At 37.6% G+C, this 22,594-nt stretch overlaps 1 protein-coding gene across 7 annotated transcripts in view; it reads right to left on the reverse strand.

Annotated features, from left to right (window-relative positions):
• Positions 1 to 22,594, reverse strand: part of SLCO4A1 (solute carrier organic anion transporter family member 4A1) — a 921,682-nt gene that overhangs the window by 193,573 nt on the left and 705,515 nt on the right. For all 7 annotated transcript variants that reach the window (XM_044090405.1, XM_044090404.1, XR_006367160.1 and 4 more), the window contains 3 exons: positions 18,555 to 18,645; positions 16,403 to 16,524; positions 562 to 667 (listed from right to left, as the gene is read on the reverse strand). In XM_044090405.1, coding sequence (XP_043946340.1) covers positions 562 to 667; positions 16,403 to 16,524; positions 18,555 to 18,645 — 319 coding nt within the window. The remainder of the gene's footprint in view (positions 1 to 561; positions 668 to 16,402; positions 16,525 to 18,554; positions 18,646 to 22,594) is intronic.

Below are 22,594 nucleotides of genomic sequence, written 5' to 3' on the forward strand. Positions count from 1 at the left end.
TTGAATTTCATATGAGCAAGACCATATGTTTTGGAATATCGAAATTCCGAAACAAATCAAAAAAAAAAAAAAAACAATTTAAATGTTTCTGCAGGGCAAGCCCCCCTGCACCCCACATCCCAGCTACTTAAATATTCCAACTCCAATATTGCACTGCAGTGAGGAAAAGGGAAATCTCCCATTCTGCACTGTATGCAGATCTCCGTTGACAATGTCGGGATTCTGAAAGATCGATCGTATGGTCTCGGCCATATGAAATTCAATCTTTCAGGATTTCGGCATTGTGAAGTGTTCCCATATATATATATATGTGTGTATGTATATATATATATACATATATATATATATATATATATATATATATATATATATATATATATATATATAAATAACTTAGAACTGCTACACATTCATTAATGAAAGATCACTTTTCCATAGAAAGTATTGCATGAGCACCTTATATGAGAGTACAAACTCCTTAAAAGTAATCTGTTGTCTTCTCGTTTTCCATAATTGTGACTGCAAACATCATAGGTTGACAATAATTATAAGTTAACTTACCTAGGCATATCTTTGATGGTTTTTCCAAAATCTGGTTCTAAGGTTGTCTTGTTCCCCTTCATTTGGTGAGCTTCAGAGACCCTCATTTCCATATATCGCTGAGATCCTGCATGGAACAGTTTAATCTAAATTAATTTCCTTGGAATATTGTTACATATTTAAAAATAAAATAAACGTTGGTATAATGAAAATACTACAGTTGTTTACTCTTTGCTTAGAAAATGCTACACCTGATGACTTATTAAATAAGTGTTACTGGTTAAAATCACTGCTTTCATTTACTCTAATGTTCAGTATCGTGTTACTTGTTAAAATCATTGCTCTCACAGTAATATTCAGTATCGTGTTAGTTATTAAAATTGCTGCTATCATTTACAGTAATGTTCAGTATCGTTTTACTTGTTAAAATCGCTGCTGTCATTTACAGTAATGTTCAGTATCGGGTTACTTGTTAAAATCACTGCTGTCATTTACAGTAATGTTCAGTATCATGAAAATTGCTGCTGTCGTTTACAGTAATGTTTAGTATCATGTTACTTGTTCATAGGTTCATAGGTAGGTACTAGGCTATTGGCCCTAGGGCCTATATAAGCCTAGCCAAAAAGGTACCCTGGCTTTCGCCACCAAAGAAAATTATTTTTCTGTGCCCCTGTCGAGCAGCGCCACAGAAGTGATCCCTGGGGTGAATTTCCTCTTTCGCATCCAATCATCAAGATTTTTTTTGAAGAGTGCTAATGAGAAGCTTTGTTTGATATAGATAGGTAGTTTTTTCCAGAGTATGGAAAGTCTCTGGGACAGGAATCTATCCCTCCAGCATGTTCTGTTTATTATGGTGACAAGGATTAGGTTCCTAGAGCATGTAACTTGGAGGGATTGGGATTTCTTTAAGTGGAGCATGTCCAACAGCTCTGGGTTTGACATAGCTTTGTATGTTAGGCAGAGATCGTCTCTGAGTAGGCGATATGCGATGGAGTAAAGCTGGAGTTTTTTGAGACAGTCTGCATAGGGCATCTGTTTGAGGCCTGTAATCCTCTTTGTGAGGTATTTCTGTGGCCTTTCCAGTAGTTGTAGATGTCTTGTGAGGTACATACCAAAAGGGGTGTTGTACTCAATAATGGGTGTAATGAGTGCCAGTTAGAGGGGAACAATGACATCTTTTTTTCCTGGATGAGAAACCTTTTGTAATGAGGTGTGCCATATAGAAGAATTTCCTGACTAATGTGGCAATGTGATTATCAAAGGAGAGATTACTGTCCACCTGTATCCCAAGGTCTCTTATCACATATTCAGTGTTAAGTAGACTACTGCCTTTGTTGTAATTCATGGGTACAGAGTTTTTACCAAAGGGGATGACAATGCAGTTTTTGGCATTGAGCTTGAGGCCATAGCTTTGACACCAGGCATCTGTCTCAGTGAGGCCCTTTTGTAGGATGTCAACATCGTTAGGAGTTTCTATTATGGCCTCTAGTTTGCAGTCATCTGCAAACTTCATTAGCCAAAGACCTTCTGTGTTAGCCTGTACTTCAGACAAGTAGATACCAAACAGGAGAAGACCCAAGATTGAACGCTGTGGTACTCCACTTGTCACTGGTCTGAAATCAGATTTGGAGTCTGCTACTTTCACAGTGTGGGTTCTGTCAGTGAGCCAGTTGGCAACCCATCTTGTGGCATAGGGATTTATTCCTAGTTTAGTGAGTTTATCTATAACTCCAGAGTGGGAGATGGTGTTGAAATCCTTGGCGAGATCTAGATAGACTGTGTGAACCACCTTACCCTCGTCTACAGCTTTGGTGACTGCTTCAAAGAAGTCTATCAGGTTTAAGAGACATGATCTGCCTTTTACAAACCTGAACTGAGTGGGGTGCAGAGTTTGGAGATTACCAATGTCTTTGTTTATATGTCCCATGGCCTTGCAGACCAGGCTCGTCAGACTAATGGGGCAGTAGTTCCCGGGGTCAGTGGTGACTCTCCCTTTGTGGAATGGGATAACCATCACTGTACGCCATTCAGTGGGCACAAAGCCTGAGGTGAGGCTATGATTGAACATGGTACTTAGGTGGGGTGCCAGTTCATTCTGTAGTTCTTGTAGAACGCAGCCTGGGATGTTGGCAGGTCCCATGGATGCTGTGTTCTTGGCTTTGGAGAGTATGTTTTTTACCTGTGCAGCTGTGATTACAGGAACTTTGAATTCTTCGGTATAGAGATGGGCCCTTTAGGGGCTGAGAGGGGGGTAAAGTTAGCACTGAACTTATCTGACAAGATGTTGGAAATATCTGTTGGTTCTGTATATTTAGTGCCACTGTGCTGTAACTCAGAGCAGATCTGAGTGTTGCCATTGGGAATCTTGACATAGCTATAGAATGCTTTGTGGTTGTCCTTAGGATCTGAGGCGATTTTATTTCCATAACTAGCTTTGGAGGATTTTATGAGGGATCTCAGCTTCTTACTGAGGCTGACCAGGGAGTTTCTCCAATCATGGGATTTTACTCTTTTTTGCAGCAGTTTCTTTCTTCTGTTGTAGTTTGTTTATGGCAGTGGACCACCAGACTGGCTTCCTTTTTTGGAGGATAGTATCTTGGTTCTGTTAGGGATAGCATGATCCATGCACTCATGTAAGTGCTTATAAAGTGCATTTGTGTAGGATTCAGGAGTCGTACTTCTATTGTCCATCTGCATGAGTGTCGTGAAGTTTGCCACTTCTGTCTTAAGAAGCGTGAAGTTGGCTTTGGAGAAATTTTTTATGGTTAAAATCGCTGCTTTCATTTACCACAATGTTCAGTATTGTTACTTTCTTAAAATTGCTGCTGTCGTTTACAGTAATGTTAAAATCACTGCTGTCATTTACAGTAATGTTCAGTATCGCACTGCTTGTTAAAATCGCTGCTGTCGTTTACAGTAATGTTAAATATCGTGTTACTTGTTAAAATCACTGCTCTCGTTTACAGTAATGTTCAGTATCATGTTACTTGTTAAACTCACTGCTCTCGTTTACAGTAATGTTAAAATCACTGCTGTCATTTACAGTAATGTTCAGTATCGCATTGCTTGTTAAAATCGCTGCTGTCGTTTACAGTAATGTTAAATATCGTGTTACTTGTTAAAATCTCCGCTGTTGTTTACAGTAATGTTCAGAATCATGTTACTTGTTAAACTCACTGCTCTCATTTACAGTAATGTTCAGAATCATGTTACTTGTTAAACTCACTGCTCTCGTTTACAGTAATGTTCAGTATCGTGTTACTTGTTAAACTCATTGCTCTCGTTTACAGTAATGTTCAGTATCACTACTTCAAACGATACCTGTATTCTGTAGTTGTGCCAAATCACATGCATATGTAATATGCCAGCAAGCTGTTTAACTGTGGTATTCCAATCCTCCCATTTAATATACATTGATGACAGTAAATTTGGGTCAAGGTTCGATTACAGCAGTCAATGAACAGTTTATTCTATCCTCATCAAATATCTGGGATACTTTGACATATCATTATTCAAGACATTTAATCAACTAAAACTCACGGCTGTGAAATAGAGTGCTGTTACACCTGATTAAGGAAATGCACATGCCACTTGGCTAAAGAGCTGCACATGACACCTGGTTAAGAAAATGCACATGACACCTAGCTAAGGAGATGTACATGACACCCACTTAAGAAACTGCACATGACACCTAGCTAACGAGCTGCACATGACACCTGGTTAAGAAATTGCACATGACACCTAGCTAAAGAGCTGCCCATGACACCTAGCTGAGGAACTGCACATGACACCTGGCTAAGGAGTTGCACATGACACATAGCTAAGGAGCTGCACATGGCACCTAGCTGAGGATGTGCACATGACACATGGCAAAGGAGCTGCACATGACACCTAGCTAAGGAGCTGCACATGACACCTAGCTAGGGAGCTGCACATGACACCTGGCTAAGGAAATGCACATGACAATATGCAGTACTAGTCTGTGGTACATGCAGCTGTACCTCTCTTGTACTCCCATTCTGGGGTCACCATTTTACCAAGTAAAGGAATTTAAAGCACCCTGACTCCAAACACACATACACATGCCAGTAGTATTAGCCAGTGTAACCCCATTGTGACCCTATCACCCTGATGAGTACCTTAGAAGGTATTACAGCTGTGACTGAGTCAAACCTCACTTCAGCTCTGCAAACAGCAATTTATTGTTGTTAGTCAACTGACTGCACAGCTGACATGACACAAGAACTTATTCCCACAAGATGCATACAACTAAATATGAGGAGCATTGATAAATAATATGATCCAGGTTTGGCATATCTGACAAGTAGATTCCTACTTCAATACATCAGTGATTGCACGCCTGTTAAATGCCCTTCATCTCTGTGATTCTCATGGAAAAGGACAAGTAAGCAATGACGCATCTGCACAGGATGAACATCAAACTCCACCCTGAAAAGAATGACGCATCTGCACAGGATGAACATCAAACTCCACCCTGAAAAGAATGACGCATCTGCACAGGATGAACATCAAACTCCACCCTGAAAAGAATTACGCAGCTGCACTGGATGAACATCAAACTCCACCCTGAAAAGAATTACGCAGCTGCACTGGATGAACATCAAACTCCACCCTGAAAAGAATTACGCAGCTGCACTGGATGAACATCAAACTCCACCCTGAAAAGAATGACGCATCTGCACAGGATGAACATCAAACTCCACCCTGAAAAGAATTACGCAGCTGCACTGGATGAACATCAAACTCCACCCTGAAAAGAATGACGCATCTGCACAGGATGAACATCAAACTCCACCCTGAAAAGAATGATGCATCTGCACAGGATGAACATCAAACTCCACCCTGAAAAGAATGACGCATCTGCACAGTATGAACATCAAACTCCACCCTGAAAAGAATGATATATCTGCACAGGATAAACATCAAACTCCACCCTGAAAAGAATCACGCATCTGCACAGGATGAACATCAAACTCCACCCTGAAAAGAATGACACATCTGCACAGGATGAACATCAAACTCCACCCTGAAAAGAATGACGCATCTGCACAGGATGAACATCAAACTCCACCCTGAAAAGAATGACGCATCTGCACAGGATTAACATCAAATTCCACCCTGAAAAGAATGACGCATCTGCACAGGATGAACATCAAACTCCACCCTGAAAAGAATGACGCATCTGCACAGGATTAACATCAAATTCCACCCTGAAAAGAATGACACATCTGCACAGGATGAACATCAAACTCCACCCTGAAAAGATCTGACAGTTCATTTTGATCTGACACAAACAAAGAAAGCCTCTTGTTAAGTGTACAACATTGATGGCTTGCCTATTATTATGAAAATCCTATTTACAAGTTGAATGTGCTGTTTTTCTTATTCTGTTCAAAATAATATCAATACATGTTTTGTATCCACTTGCTAAATTAAAAATGCACAGAGATATGCAGTGTTTGTTATAATGACAGGGGGTTACTTTCTCCACCAGTATCAACAAATAGCATCAGACAGTGGTGTCCATGCATCAGTTACAATCTGTTAAAATAGGCGAAACCAGCATTTGCATACTGAATTTGCAAACTGCATTTGTAAATAAAATCATTCCTGTTTATCACACTCAGTTGCATCTGCTTAGAATGTGACTGGGGCTTCCTATTTTGCCAATGGCATTAATCCCTTAATGTGACTGGTGGCTGGCCCTACTGTGTCACATCTCATGTTTTCTTCTCTTGTCCCTCGACCTCTCCACCTTTCCCCTCTCCACCTGTCCTTCTCATGCGCTCGTTTCTCATGCTTCCCTTCCTCTGTATATCATAATAGCTTCTCATTTCTTCCTATTTTTTCAACCTTTTGTCTCCTTTCTCTTTTAGGATTGGCTTCTCTGATTATCTTTCTAATCATGGTTCTCTTTACCTCCATCATGTTGCATTTCTCACATTTTTACCAACTTCTAGTGCACTGGTACAGTTTTCCTTGAGGGCCCTAATAATATTAGCATTTGTTTTCCTTTCTCTCTCTTTTATTCCCTGTTTGGAATCAATCTTGGAGAGACATATTTCCCATCTATCCTCCAGCTTTATATTGCATATTTTCCCATTCCTATACTGCTCCCCACCAAATCTGTGAGCTCCTTCACAATCCCAAAACATATGGACTACCCTATTTTCTCTGTCTTATACATCTCCAATATCTGTCATCCTTTATGGGTCACATCTTTCAAATATCCTCAGGTTTTGAACCTACAATGGTTCTTCTTTTTTCAGTGTTTTTATCATGTTCAGTGTTTCCACCCATTCTACTGTGCTCCTTTATCATGCCCCCTTTATCCATAGTTTTCCTCTTCCATGATTTGTTTCTCACCTTGTCATTTTGCATTGTCCCTGTATTTAATTTCTCCTTTTCTTTTCTATTTTTATCTTTCTACTTTTTATCGGTACCCGTTTCTTGTTTCCCCTTGCTTTTCCCTCTGTTCCTCGCTTCTCCTTATTTAGTTTTTCTTCCACTCCTCTCCTCTTTATCCATCCCATCGCATCATCTGACACATACGGTGTCTCACTTTTTAACTGTACTCTTCTCCTCCTCCGTCAGCAATGTCTATAATAATTTAAAAAATAAAAAATGTTCTTTCTAGATGTATTCTTTCCTCCATTCTCTTCTGTGTTAGTCCTTCCTTTGCCATAGTCCTCCTCCCAGTCATTACTCCCACTTCATGCCCCTTACCTGTGCTAGTCTTCCTAAGCTCTTCCTACATTTCTATTTTACCTTCTGATTGTTCCAGGTGTCTGTCCTGTTTCTTGCTCTCAAAGACTGATGCATGCTGTACTTTAATGTATTATTCTCATAGTCTAGTGTCCCTCCATCCTTTCACATTCATCCTTTCTTATGCCTTTTTTGTCACTGTTCTGTGCAGTTCAAATTACATCTATGTCTGTTGCACATCTTCTGGTTAAATGCTACTAAGTTCTCTATTCCCATTATCAGCATATGTATTAATGCGTACCCTCATTGGGATTTATATTTAGCCTTTCTCTTACTGTAATTACCTTCCCCTTCCATTTCCAGAGATCTGCTTTTCCTTTTAGTTTCTGATAATTCATTCTGCTTGTCTTTAATAACGTTTCGTATAACTTCGCCCTCAGATTGATTGCTTTTGGATTCGCTCTGTTTTTCTTAGTTCCCTTTTCACTTTTAGCTACAATTCTCATCTTTACCATGTTTTTTTATACCATAATCAACTCTGGCTTTTGTCTTAAATTGTTCAGACAGTTTACACTTTGTCCTTATTGCTTCATCCTTCTGAAAATAAGATGGAGTCTTTAAAAAAATGTTAAATAACGATTTCCCTCCTCCTGCTCTTTGCTTTGTCCCTGTGCCGTCTCTTACCTCCACAACCAAACCAAATCAGTGATAGTGGACACCTGTGTTGCATTTCAGTGTGTATACTGATCATGTCTAAATAACTAAATGTATTTGTAATTTGTCGGTGTGGAGCTTTTCTCCCTGAGCCTCTACTGAAAAAGGGCCTTTTCGGCTCTGTCAGACACCCCCGGTTAATAAATGTAAAATAAATAAAATAGATAAATAATTTCTCTTTGTATTTTTAATTTTCCTTGATAGCCTCACATTCATTTTCAGATTTGGTCTGAAATTTTGTGTATTGCTCTGACCCAGCCTACAAAACTGTTTCCTACTCGCATTTCATTTAGGACACCCAAAAGATAGTTCCATTCATTTAAGTCAAATGACTTTTTTATACCAAATAATACTGAAACTGATTTCAGCTTCCTTCTGCTTCATGCTTTTCCATGAAGGATAGCAGAACCACCACTCACATTCTCCGTGGCACAAAACCTCCTTTTGCTATTTGGAATGTACTTCAGCAGGATTATCTCTATTTTACTTGACAGGAGTTTTCACAGTATATTTGTATCCATGTTGAGTAGACGTCTCAGTCTGAATACCCCAGAGTCTAATGCCCTTGTTTTATTATTTAGTAGTAGCACCACCTTTGCTTTGAACATTAAGGTTGCCATAATTCCATCATGCTGGCATCTGGTACACAACCATTCCTTTTTCACTTTGGCCATTCCTCTTTGACCTTTCCCATTCCTCTTTGACCTTTCCCATTCCAATCTGTAAAATTTTACTGATATTTTACAATTTCCACTGCCTTCACATCTTCTGGTTCCTAATGGTTCATGTTATATATTCGTCTTTAGTAGTTCTCATGCCTCATCAGTTACCCTTCCTCAGGCATTATAAGGGGATAGCAGCCCTGATAATTCAAATGACCAAGGATTGATTAGCAGTCCTGGTGGTGGGGGAGCCAAGGGGGTTGGGTGGTAGGAGACTGGAGAGGCCTTTACCGGGATGGGAGAGGAAAGGCAGATGTCAGGGAATGAATTCTCTGCTCAAACTCCCCTATGGTGACCAGAGAACTAACAACAGTGCTTTTCAGGAGTGGCTGGGCATCTGTAGTGCTACATCACTCATAAGTGAAAGACAGCCCTGTGCAATGCTCATCATATCCCCAACCCCAGAGACATCAGTGAGTATCCCCAAGGAAATGACAGTGATAAAAACAACTGATCCCCTCCGCTGATGGTAGCAGTGAGCCCATCAAGCTGCAGACTCACCACTGGGGAAGGAATGGGTCATAAGGATTTCACCCTGGGGGTGGAAATGGGCCAGAAGAGCAGCTGGGGGACAGGAATAAAAGCAAAAATGAGTTATCCTTTCTCACGTCTATTTATATTCTCTCACTTCCTTTATCCTCTGCCATGCTGCAGACTCTTGTCAATGAATTTGTTTACTTATTCTTTAACTTCCTTTTTTCCACTTCCTCATTCACCTTTCTTGCTGTTTATGTTTCCATGATCTCCTCACTCTATTTCAGTGCCACCAGCTTCTTTCCTTTTTTTGCCCTGTTCCTATTATAATTTATTTTATTTTTTATTTTATTTTATTTTACTTCAGAACACCTTACATTTCTCTACCCTCCCTCACTCCCTTGTTTCTATTTCATAAAACAACATTGCTACTTCTGTATCCATCTCTTCTGCCCTCTCTTTCTCAATCATTTCCAATATTTTCTTTTTAATGCCCGGTCTGCTCTCCATTGTCTCAATTTCTCCTCCAACATGTTTCTTACATCTCCTTACCTCTTGTATCACCTATCCTCTAGCCATCACTTTAATCACATCCCGTTTCATGCTTATCTCCTCCTTCCTACCTTATTTATCCCCTTTATATACCATTTGCTCCTCTTAGTTATTTTTTTGTCCTCTTCCACCCTTCATGTTTCTGTCTCATCCCATTTCTACTCTCCTATTCCTTGGGGGTTCCATGGTTTGACACTGCCCTTCTCCCATACCTGCACCTCTTTTACCTGTTTTTAAATTGCCTGAACGAACCATTTCAGCCTAATCTTTGCCTCTCTGTTTATAGATGGAATGCAGGCTGTTTCCCAGCTCTGTTATTTTTTTCTCCGTATGTCCATCCATCAGCCAGTGTTCATTTTCTTTTGCAATTATATTTTCCTTTTCTGACATTTTCTCAGTTTTGCTTCTATCTCTTTGTCTAGAGTCACAATGCAGCTTCTCACACATGTTCTAATTCTGATTTTCCTTACATTTCTTCTAAATTGTTTAAAAACTTCGTAAAGAGGCCACTCCCCTTTGTTTTATGTATATTGTTTCCTAATGTCCATTTTATTATTTCTGTTAAGCCTTGACAGTTCAGCCATTTTTAATCCACATTCTTTATCCTGCTTCTTTTCTGTATCTAATAGCTCTAGAAATAATACAACCACTCTTTACCTATCCATTCTGACAACATGTTCCACCTCTGCCATTGGTGTTACTCCATTGTTACTTTCTCGTTCTGACAACATGTTTATTTTCTGCTCCCTGTTTCTTAGCCTGTCTTTTGTAGCTGAACATGTCCTACATCCTTTGTTCTGCCTGTTTCATTTCTGTTCTCCAACAGTAGTTGTCTCATGTCTAACTCTTTATTCCCCCTCCCCTTCTGCTTATCTTCTGTTCTGGTGGTCCCGTCAGGTATTGTTATTCTCTCATCTTCAGACTCTTTCCCTGGTTGTTCTAGTTGCTCCCTTTCTATTCTGCAGCTTCAGCCATCTCTTGTTTTTTTCATGTGGTTCCTTTACATTCCCTCACTTGTTAACTATGTGTTCTATTTTCTGTTTGTCTTGGTCCTTTCCTTTCATTTTTATGTTTCTAGTTCCCTGCTGGATATGTTACCATTTAAAACTAAAATTGTACAGTGCATATGACACCAGCTCTTCCATTTTTCTCTGGTTATATTAGATATCACATACCTTTACATGACATGCAGTGTCATATTGGCCTTAAATAAGTAAATGCCTAACTGCAGCAGAATTTATCCATTCATATGCCCTTTATTATTGGACATTTCTTAGCCCTGTGCACAACTATTTTGTCTCTTTTGCCTGAATAACTCATCCCCTCCAATGGAGCTCGGGAATTTTGCATTGTAACTTCCAATGGGCGGAGCCTAAGCCTTTTGAAAGAATAAAATTATGTCTTCACACTTCAAACAAATGTTCATATCTCTAGAACCATAGGTGTTACTAAGGAAGTGTAAATGGCAAACTCATCGGCACAAACTACTGGTATAGTAGTAGCATTTTTAGGTTCTGGGTATTAAACTGGATTTTATAAGTTATGGCAAACATGCCTACTATTAAATTTGTAAAATTTTGTAAATAACTTACAATATCTCAGCAACCAGTCAAGTTACTCACATGATGTTAGTACCATTTTGTTGATCCATTTGAGAGCTTTTATTGGAGGTTAAGCAGTTCTGCCTGAGCTACATAGTTGTTATGATACTTAGAAAAGCATCAGATTTATGGCAATATAAATAAATGTTATATGAACAGCAATTAATATCTCTTTAGCTGTACTAGACAGAGTTTAGCTATCAATACAGTTGTGTTTGCCACTATGAAAGCTTTAAGATGCAACATTTTAATACTTTGTATACAATATGGTTTTAACATTCTTGATGCCAATATGAACAAGCAACATTTGATGCCCACAGGCGTCAATAGGATTTAACTGCCAAAGCACCTACAGGTGTTACCCGGCTGTAAAGAGATAATATTCCTTATCTTTGTGTCTTGGGGTTCTTTGTGTTATGTCATCTCCTTTCCCTACTATTCCTAATAGCTCTGCTTTTTATTTATTTTTTTTAATTTTTATTTCAACATTTGTTGACTGGGAAAGTCCAACTAGGTTCCACAGAGCCTGTTTTCAGCGAAGGCCCGGGGAGAAATGCTCCAGAAGTTCCAATGGAACCAGTTCCTTTGTTCCTGTGCAGTGAAACATCTTTTTGCAGGAACTCTTGGGTTTCCTCTGAGCTTATTACAGTCCCCTTCCCCCCTTTCTATAATATAGTCTGCATGTCTGGATATGTTAAGGTGACACTCATGATCAGCTTTTTGAATTATTCCCTCATTGCATTAAATGCTTTTCTGTCTCTATAGAGTCCAGTTGAGTAATCTCAGTGTAGCTTTATGGGACTGCCAACCACTGTAGTTACTCTCCTTCCCCTTGATGCTGATATATATGATCCATTGTAGTTGCCCCCCTTCACCTTGACGTTGACCTACACTATCCATTACAGAGTTCCACACCACTGAATAATAATTTATCCTCTCACTATACAAACAAGAGTTGAAACAATTTCTGACAACTATGTCCTACGATCACAGATGACCACAGCTGTCAGAAAGCCACTTCATATCAGCAGAGACATAAGTGGTTGTAAAATGTAGCACTTTGTCAATATACTCTGCAAATAAGAGTAATATAGCTGTCTGAAAGAGGTTTTACTCACTCACTATAAGAGAGGTTTAGATCAGTGAATTAACATAGATAATCTCATAAGCAAGAGTGATTATTTATTCCCTCAAAACATGTATATCTGACAGGTGGTAAAGTCATTGAACCCCGTATTATACCCCTACAGAACAGATATTAGTGGCAATCACCTCATTAATAGTGAGAGTTCTCGTGCTAGATTCCTCCATGTAACTGCCACATTTATGGGCAGATGTCTTATAACAATTCCAGACTTATGCATGAATTGTTCTAGATTACTGTACCCAACAGTAGCAAAGGATTGCTTTGTTAGTTGATCTGCTTTGGTTCCCCACATAATCACAGTGATGTCTAGACTTGCCCCAAAACACTGCTATAATAAGTAAATAAGCAACCAAAGAAACAAACGGTCAAACAATGTTTTAATAGTGCACAATGACTTTATTCAGTGACCTCCTAATTACCTTGTATTCATGTTTTAAATGAACCTCAGTATAATGCTCTGCCATTTTAAACAGATGATCACTGACAGATACGTCCGTTAACCTGTGAGTAGATGAATTGCATTAAGTTAAAATGGCACCCGGATAGTACATTTTTCCATTACAGTAAAACACAGCTCTCTGATGAAGTCTTTATCTCCTTACCAAAAATTATAGCTATGGGATAGAGTATGGCGTGACAAACATCATGTTATCACAAAGCAGTTCAGTTTCTGGTCAATGCCTTAGCTTCTCACCACAGGCACTTTGCGTGAACAATTGTCAAGTATTCGATTCTGCTAAGAGAAACTACTGGAACTATCTGGCACATGATTTATCTCTGCTGGTGCAGCAGTGGCTAGGAAAAGTATTTAAGCACTATAGTGAGATGTCAGACAGGAAATAATGGACTTAACAGTCCATGTGACTTAACAGTCCATGTGACTTAACAGTCCATGTGACTTAACAGTCCATGTGAAATGACCTGACATCTCTGTGGGTTGTCTTCTCAAATAAGGAGCACACCTGTAAAGGAACAGATGTTCTGTTGGGAAATGGGAGAGACAGAGGGCATTATATTAATCAAAGCGGTACTGTTAGAGTAATAATACTTGATTTATTTTGTCTTCATATATTATAGAGTGGTCTGACTCTTGCAGACTGTAAGAGTTGGCCTAAATCTGAGAAGGATGATGAAGCTGAGTATTAGGAAACACTGTAACTGATTTCACACATACTTTATTAAAGTGCTGCTGTGAAGCTGTAAATCGTAATAATGTGTGAATGTCTCTCTTAACACTTTTTTGTTAAACAATAGCTGCTTTATTCATCATATATTTTATATATTATGTGCATTTCACATGCATAATACACATTTTTTACCCCGATTGTTGTCCCTGTATATTTAGTTTATACCAGTGCTTCAAAATTTTTATTCTAAGTTAGTTATCCAACATGTCCAAACCAGTCACAGGGATTACAATATTAAAAGTATTTTTTTTCCACACACATTCTTACACATATTAGGACTTTTGCCCTATTTGTAGTTCCTGTTCTTTGCCCTGAATACTTATTGAAGAAAAGTAGTGTTGGTGCCCTTCATTACTGTATTATGTCCTTATGCTGCTGGGCTCATCACAATGCTGCCCTACTTTCCTATCCCCTTTTCCAAGCTTTACCACTTTTTCTTATGTAATTTACCTTGGCCTGTGGCCAAGTGCCACTTTCAATTTATTTACCACTTCCTCTGTCATAGGCTTCTGATTTTTCCATGTTTTTGTAATTATTTTTGTCACTATAAATAATAGTATTATTATGCTAATGCTTTTAACATTCTCACACACCATTAATTGTCCTAACCAGCTTAAGTAAAAGTTACCTTTCTGGATAAACCAAGTTGTACAAGATCATTTCTTTACTAGGTTCTGCAGTTGGTCCATGGTTACATTTCCAACAATCCCTGCTTACCTCTGAAAATATCTTCTGGAATCTTTCTGGTGTATAACAATATTTGTTCAAACATTTTGGGAAAACACAGACTCAGGATGTCACATCATAGGAAGTTTTCTTGAAGCAATGTATGTCAAACAGAGGCAGGTCTGGTAATAATTCCTTCAGAAACAAACCACTATTTAGTGTGCTGAAGTAACTGGACCCTGGACAATTCTGTAGGTCCTAGAGTGCAGGTTCCTATGATGCCCTGCAGAACATTTGTAGTTAAGGAGTGCAGCCCAAGATGTGTGTTGTAGCACAGGGGAGACTACAGAAGTACCACTGCTTTACTTTGCATTAAGCCAGATTGCCATTGTCTGTGATTGAGGCCTTACTTGGTGTATACCAGGCACCCTTTCTGCAGAGTAAAAAGTTGTGTCCCTGAGGGTTTGCAACACACTGAACACTTTATACTGTCCACTGACATTAGTGTGCCACTGTCCCTTCCCCATATGTGTGCCATGGTCCTACAGTGGAGGTTACTGTGATAATGCCCTACCATGTAATTCCGTTGAAGCAATGTATGTGGCATGCCGTGTACTGCTTCAGTACACCACTGCTGTCACTGTCACATCAATTTGGAAACTTGTCCATGTAAGAAGCAGTCCCTGACCACTTCTCCTAGTTATAAGATGCCCTGAAAAGTGACATACACTAAGTACTTCTGCTGAAGACGTTTGCTACCTAATAAATGACTTTATACAAATAAACCTAAAATCTTCCAGTGCATCCCTGTACCTTACTCTGACTTTATCCAGTCTGCTTTTAATGTCTTAAAACTGCCTTATTGTCTTCAGTCTGTAAATTGCTTAATGTCTGTTTACAATGCTAATGTTTTATAACTGCACTGCCAATTCAGTATTTAAGGTCATGTTTCACCATATTCTGTGCTATAAAAGCATTTCTGGTTTAGTGAAACCATATGGACAAACATGTAATAAACTCAGCTGAGTGCTCACAGCTATTATTGATATGCAGAACTCCAAGATAATGAAAGACATTAAGTAAATGTTTAGAGGACTTTGCCATCCACAGGCAGTCTTACTTACTAACTTAATAGAAGGGTCCTCTCAAAGTACTTCAGCAAACAGCAGTATATCAAAATGTACTCAAGACCAGTCTTGTAAGAATAACACGTTTAAATTTAGCCAAAGTGGTTTGACTTATTTAGCCTATAATTTACTAAATTTGTTGCATCATCATGTTTACGAAAAGGAACAATTATGTTATCTCTCTCAGTAAAACACAGAGCATTTGGAAACATACTAGCTAACAATGCCTCTTTTGTCTTCCTAATCTGTTACTCTTTATAAGTATAATTCACTTTTAATGTGATTATTTAATGTGATGTAAACCCCTTTTCCCCCTTTTTTAATTCTTAGTTAGGTAATCCTGAGAGCAGATCAGCACAGTGACAGACTGAGCAGCATTTTCGCCTCACAGCAAGAGATTCTGGGGTTCTGTTCTTGGCTGGGTACATTCTGGGTAGATTCTGCATGTTCTTCCTGTGTCAAATGGGGTTTCTGTGGGTAGTCCACCTCCCATCCCAAAGACATGCCTTACGTGGTTTGGTCACACTAAATTGTGGGTATGTGAGTACATCTGCACTGATTATGTCATACAGTAGAAAACTTTGGCAATCTGATTCCATGGCCCTACTGTGTAATGGTGTCAGCTGTTTATAGAGCTGATACAGTAATTAGATGTGACTAGAACAGACTATAGCAAGGGATGGCTGGAACCCTGAGCCCAATTACAACTGTCTCCAAAGATCTATGATAAAAATGTGTTTCTAGCATGTCATTTAGAGATAAAGCTCTTGACTTTCCTACAGTTTAAATACAGTTTCCCGGAGATACTTAGTGTAGAATGAATGCAAAAGGAACTGGCCAAGTAAGTTTGAAATTGGTGCAGTTTATGTTGATCATATTTTAGTGGAGAATGCCCGGTACTACAGAGCAAGTTAGTTATCACACAAAAGATTCTTCATATACCAACCTGGAAGTTTCCGAGGATAACCAAGTATGGGGATAGATGTGAGGAATGCTGCAGCTGAGGTGCCGAGAAATCCAATCCACCAGGCACCGACCCAGAGTGGGTTGTCAGGAGTAAGATGCGTCCTGTAATGTGGAACAAAATTAAAGATTTTAATATTCCAGTAACTCTCCATGAAAATTGACCTGTATGTGAAGTAAGTATTTCCAGCTTCATTATGCCAAAATGCTGTAGAACCCGCACTGTTTATGTGATACTATCCCATTCCAAAATAGTGAAACAGGCTGATAGGACAGGGTCAGAAACTGGATTATTAACACGATTTGTACAAATGACAAACAGCACAGGTTCATAACTAAGTCAATAAAGATGCATAAGTCAACTGTATGATGAAATACAATAGACCAACCTATTGAACCTCTCTGCAAACCATACCAAGACACCATCTTCAATATACAGCTTATTACAGTTAGCCAGTAAGATTGAAGAGTAGAAAATAAACAAACAAAAAGGATGTTATTTCCACTGGCACACCAACCAGGTGGTCAGGTGGCACTCCCCCCTCTTCCTGTCTCAACCATTCAGGTCCCATTTCTGGGCTCCACTTCAAGCCTCCTTCAACATATTTTATTAAAATAAAAAAATAAAATAAATTTAAAAAAATCTTCTTTTAAACTGTAGCAAACTGTTTGATAGAGATGCTAGAATGCTTTTGAATGCAGATTGCAGTATAGTGATGATCGGGAAACGTACCCTTTTCTGCACTGCGGTGTGATCTCAGAGTTAGTATATATAGTTTGCAGTGGTGTGGGGGTGCATGAGGACTTGCCTCCCTGCAAAAGTATTGAAAAAGCTACATTGTTGCTTTACATGCTGTGTTTAAATGGAGAAGCCGTTCTTATGACTGCAGGGTGATCTCCATTCAGAAGAGTGCTGCCTGAAATGTGCAATAGCTTCTTTGATGTTACAAGTTTTGAGATTATAAACACTTGTGATGTGGACTTCCAGTCTTCTCATCTCAATTATTTGAATTTCGATGTAGTGGTAATGCGATCTTCTGAAGGAAATCCCTAGAGCTATACTGGAAAATAAGGAGCAGAACCTACAACAGGTGTCAGGAAAAGGACTAAGGGTCTCTTACAATCAGGCTCATTGTTAAAATGCAGTAAGAAATACAAATCAAACTCTGGGATATATGGGATACCGCTCCATTCTCAGGAGCTAGTTAACACATGGTTTAGGCTATGAGCGGTTTGCAAGCTACTTCTTGTAGTCCATGGTTTGGATTTCTGAGCTATTATTTGCCTAATGTGTGAATCTGAGCAATTTGTTTAACCAGATAGTGGTTGCTCAAGGAAAACAGCATGTGTCCAGTAGGCTTATCTGGGTAACAAATAAAAAAAGTGAATACACATAGGTTTCATCTAGCTGCAACAGTCAAGTAGAATAGGCGGCCTAATACTTTCCTTATATGCCACTTTTAACAACATGGTATATTTTTTCTAGTTATCAAGGCATTGCAATAGCACATATGCACTTTTGCAGTTGTACTTTTACATTAGAGTTGTGATTACCTGTCAAAGCCATCCTCGAATTCGTGGAAACAACATTCTGCATTATACTGTCACCATATTTTTCAGTTTAATTTTGTACTGCCAAACAGTTTCCCTTATAATGCATATATTTATACTTCTGTTTTCTTTTCTTTTCCATCTTTGAGAAAGTTCTAAAACAATGAAGTCGTAGCAAATACCTTATTTTGCTTATGATATGTACGTTTCCACTGTTTACAGGTACCACACTGCCATAGTCTATTTTAATCCTTGCATTTAATCATCACAAGCAACTGCATCACTCTCTTGTTTTCTTTACTTACCCACTCTTTACAATTTAAATAAACAGATTATAGCCAGATGTTGCGCTTTGTCTACAAACTATATTATACCATCCCTATTAGGATGTTCTGGAACGTTTCAGGTAACAGTAAAGGAAAATGTTCCAAGAACCAGTAATGTGGCCATTGACATCCTACAAGATGATAAAATCAGATTTGTAGTGACATGAAACATATACAATAATGGAAGAAAATATTTTATTCATTCACACATGGCACATGGTTACTGATTCATGCTTAAACATCCAGTGCGGAACTTACTTCTGTCCAATTTCTGTAAATATAGTCAGAAAGAAACCTCCTAGTAGATACCCAGCAGCAGGTCCAATTATTGACATGGTGTAAAAAGTAGCTGTAAACACAGAGGAATATGCTCAGTTTATATCTAAAACTTGTGCAAAAATATACAAATTCTAGTCCCTTACGTAAGGGAATACATTTTTCAAAAGAATAAACAAAACTAAAGTTAAAGGCATTTTATTCCTTTCTGCAGTTATATTTTTGACAAATGAAAGCTTATCTCTGTAAAATGCAAAACTCTAACATCACTATGATATCACTTTTTACTGTCGTACAGATATAGACAGACATCATTTCTAAGTTATTCAGGTGAGATGCTTTAGAATTTCTGTTACCTGAGATTCAAGTGCCTGTTCTTTGGTCTATTCTAGCTACAGCTAGAAAAGAAATTACTGAAAATTGGAAAAATAAAACTACAGTATCATTTGCTGAGTTCATTAATTTAGCGAAAACAGTTTGTAAGAATGAATTAACTATAAAGATGAGAACATCAAATATTACACATTCTTATGAATCTTAGCTTAAAGTTGGAGATCTGCTTGAAAAATACTGAATCACTTATATATATGTATATGTGTATATATATATATATATATATATATATATATATATATATATATATATATATATATATATGGGTTCACTTCAGTTCACTGAACTTTCACTTCACTGACTTTCATTTCACTGACACCATTTCACTGAAATTCATTTCACTGAAAGTTCATTTCACTGAAAGTTCATTTCACTGACAAGTATTATTACAAAGTAAATGGAATATGCCCCCTTCCCCACTGTAGTGCGACCCTGGAGTTAGAATATATAGTTAGGGGGGTGTGGGGGCAGAGCCCCCCACATCAGGGGTGTGGGGGGCGCAGCCCCCCACTTACTTTTCTTTTACTAAGCAATATTATATCAAAACGTAAGAATATCATATGAAATGAAGTGGGGGCTGCGCCCACCCCCCCAACTATATATTCTAACTCCAGGGTCGCACTACAGTGGGGAAGGGGGACTATTCCATTTTATTGCTAATAATAGTTGTCAGTGAAATGAACTTTCAGTGAAATGAACTTTCAGTGAAATGAATTTCAGTGAAATGGTGTCAGTGAAATGAAAGTCAGTGAATTGAAAGTTCAGTGAACTGAAGTGAACCCATATATATATATATATATATATATATATATATATATATATATATATATAGAGAGAGAGAGAGAGAGAGATGCTATTCATGTTGTGCTTTGTATGCAGTTAGAACTTTGTTAATTTTTTTCTTTTTTCTGTTAAAAATTCTAATAAAAAGCTTTTATTAAAAAAAAAAAGAATTTCAATTTGTTATAGTTATATGCTGTATGTGGATCTCCACTGTAATATATGTTTTCTTTTTGATCTTATGATGCCTATCATACAGATTTTATTATGCTAAAATGTTGACCGGTGATGTACTTTGCAGAACATGGTTTAATACTAATTTTCTGTTCTATGAGATATATAATGTATGTTATTTTTTAGTCTTGTAAACTGCATCCATATCTATATATTCTCTTCAACTAGGCTGAGCCTGAAAATGTTATATCATGATCAGTGGTCTTCTCAAAATAACAAAGACATTCAGACATACATGCATAAGTAAATAGATATATAAATAAATATTAATCTTTATTTGACCAGAAGATCATGAGCAGAATTTACTCAGAAAGTTACTGTTACACCAAATAAAAATGTCTGTGCATGTGTCTGCAGGGGTCTGTGTGTGTGTGTGTGTGTGTGTGTGTGTGTGTGTGTGTGTGTGTGTGTGTGTGTGCGCGCGCGTGTGTTGTGTATGCGAGCATGCATCCATGTGTGTGTGTGTGTGTGTGTGTGTGTGTGTGTGTGTGTGTGTGTGTGTGTAAATAAATCTACAGAGCAATAAAATGTAAAAGCATTAAGCATTCCATCAATGCAGTACTTCTACCACTAACCCCAAACTGTACAAAAACAAAACTAAGTTAAAACAAATACATTAAATGTGATGGGCTGTTTAGCACATTTAATGTTGCATTTGTTTGTTGATTTGCAGGAAGGTGAGTTAGAATTTAAAGACCTTTTTTCAGTCACAACCAGTTACAAGGAGACTATAAATTAGAATAACAAAGAACAAGTCACAAGAGTAACAAAACAATTGCTGTCAGTTTCTTAAACCATCCTGACAAAAGTATTACATAAAATAATCACAAAAGCAGGAACAAGGTTGCAATATCACAGTAACAATCTTGACATTTAAAATGATTTCAGTTGTGAATAAAATATTCTTAGAAAATATGCCTTACTCATGATGATTGGAATTGATTTTTAGATTTAACTGCATGGCTAATGCCAGAGAGGAACATCCATGGAGAATGGATTCTAACTGAATATGTAAAAGAGGAATACAGAACCATGATACTGTATGCCATATAAGGTAAAGCCTGTCATGAGTGAGGGGCAATGGATTCATTGTATCAGTTCATGGCTAAAAACCAAATCCCACCATCTCAACTAATGTGCCACTATCTAAATAACTATAAAACGAGTCAAAGAAATAATGATAAATAAAATAAAATAAAACTTTAATGATTCATTGTATCAGTTCATGGCTAAAAACCAAATCCCACCATCTCAACTAATGTGCCACTATCTAAATAACTATCAAATAAGTCAAAGAAATAATGATAAATAACATAAAATAAAACTTGAATGATTCATTATATCAGTTCATGGCTAAAAACCAAACCCCACTATCTCAACTAATGTGCCACTATCTAAATAACTATCAAATAAGTCAAAGAAATAATGATGAATAAAATAAAATAAAACTTTAATGATTCATTGTATCAGTTCATGGCTAAAAAAAAAATCCCACCATCTCAACTAATGTGTCACGATCTAAATAACTATCAAATAAGTCAAAGAAATAATGATAAATAAAATAAAATAAAACTTTAATTGTAAATAAATATATGTCTTATCCTATTTAGCAAACCAGTGGTTTTTTTTTTGGCTTGCTGTGCGTGCTTTTTAGTATGTTGATTTATTCTGGAGCCAGGCAGGAACATACATTTCTAGTACCAGCCTCAAAAAAAAAAAAAAAAAAAAGAAAAAAAATTGCGCTCTATTATTCACAGACATAATTCAGGACAAGGCATGTGTTCCTCGAAGTTACCATGAATTTAAATTTATGTAACCAAAGAATCCCAAGATGAAAAAGCCTGCTCACAAGTAACCTTAACGCAATTTATTTTGTACAGGTAAGAAAACAGCGTTTTCGCCACTCACACTAGGTAGCTTCTTCAGAGGTAAAAAAGAGCGCGAAAACAGCGCTCTTTAAATACTTCAACTCATTACAGATAATTACAAATAAAACACATCATCCTCTTATTTTTATGTTACATACATCACTACAATCAAGATGATTGTGATTATAAACCAAGTGGATACGTAAACACAATGTAAATATAGCAATAGATCACTTCAATACAATCAAATGCAATAAATAGAAAATGCAACTCCACGTATATACAACGTATAAAGTCACAAATAAATTCACATGCAAAAATACCCTTATACAAGTAAGGGCAGGGGAATGCGAGTACACTCACACTATTATCTATTAAATTCACCCTGCTTTCAAGTTTAATAGACTACCTACAAGCAGTGGGCTATAAACCTGACAGCCCTAAAAGTATGCAACAGCCTAAAAGGACTATTTAGGTTATTATTAAAAAATTATAAATCATAAAAAAAAGGTTTATAACCAAACATAAACTACCCTACATTTACTACACTTAAATATAATTCACAAGCATATCTAAAAAAAGTCGTGTCTCATCACACGACTAAATTAAAATAGCAAAATCAAATCAAAAGCAAAAATAAACATAAGAGCAAGCTTAAACTCATCTCATATACGATTTTAGCTTTAGGTAGGGAGCTATATTGCAGTTTTCATTCAAACCTGGCGCATTAAATGCGTCCAGTTTGAG

The sequence above is a fragment of the Protopterus annectens genome, chromosome 12.part0, assembly GCF_019279795.1.
Source record: "Protopterus annectens isolate FY-2018-M chromosome 12.part0, PAN1.0, whole genome shotgun sequence".
NCBI classification, from domain to species: Eukaryota; Metazoa; Chordata; order Ceratodontiformes; family Protopteridae; genus Protopterus; species Protopterus annectens.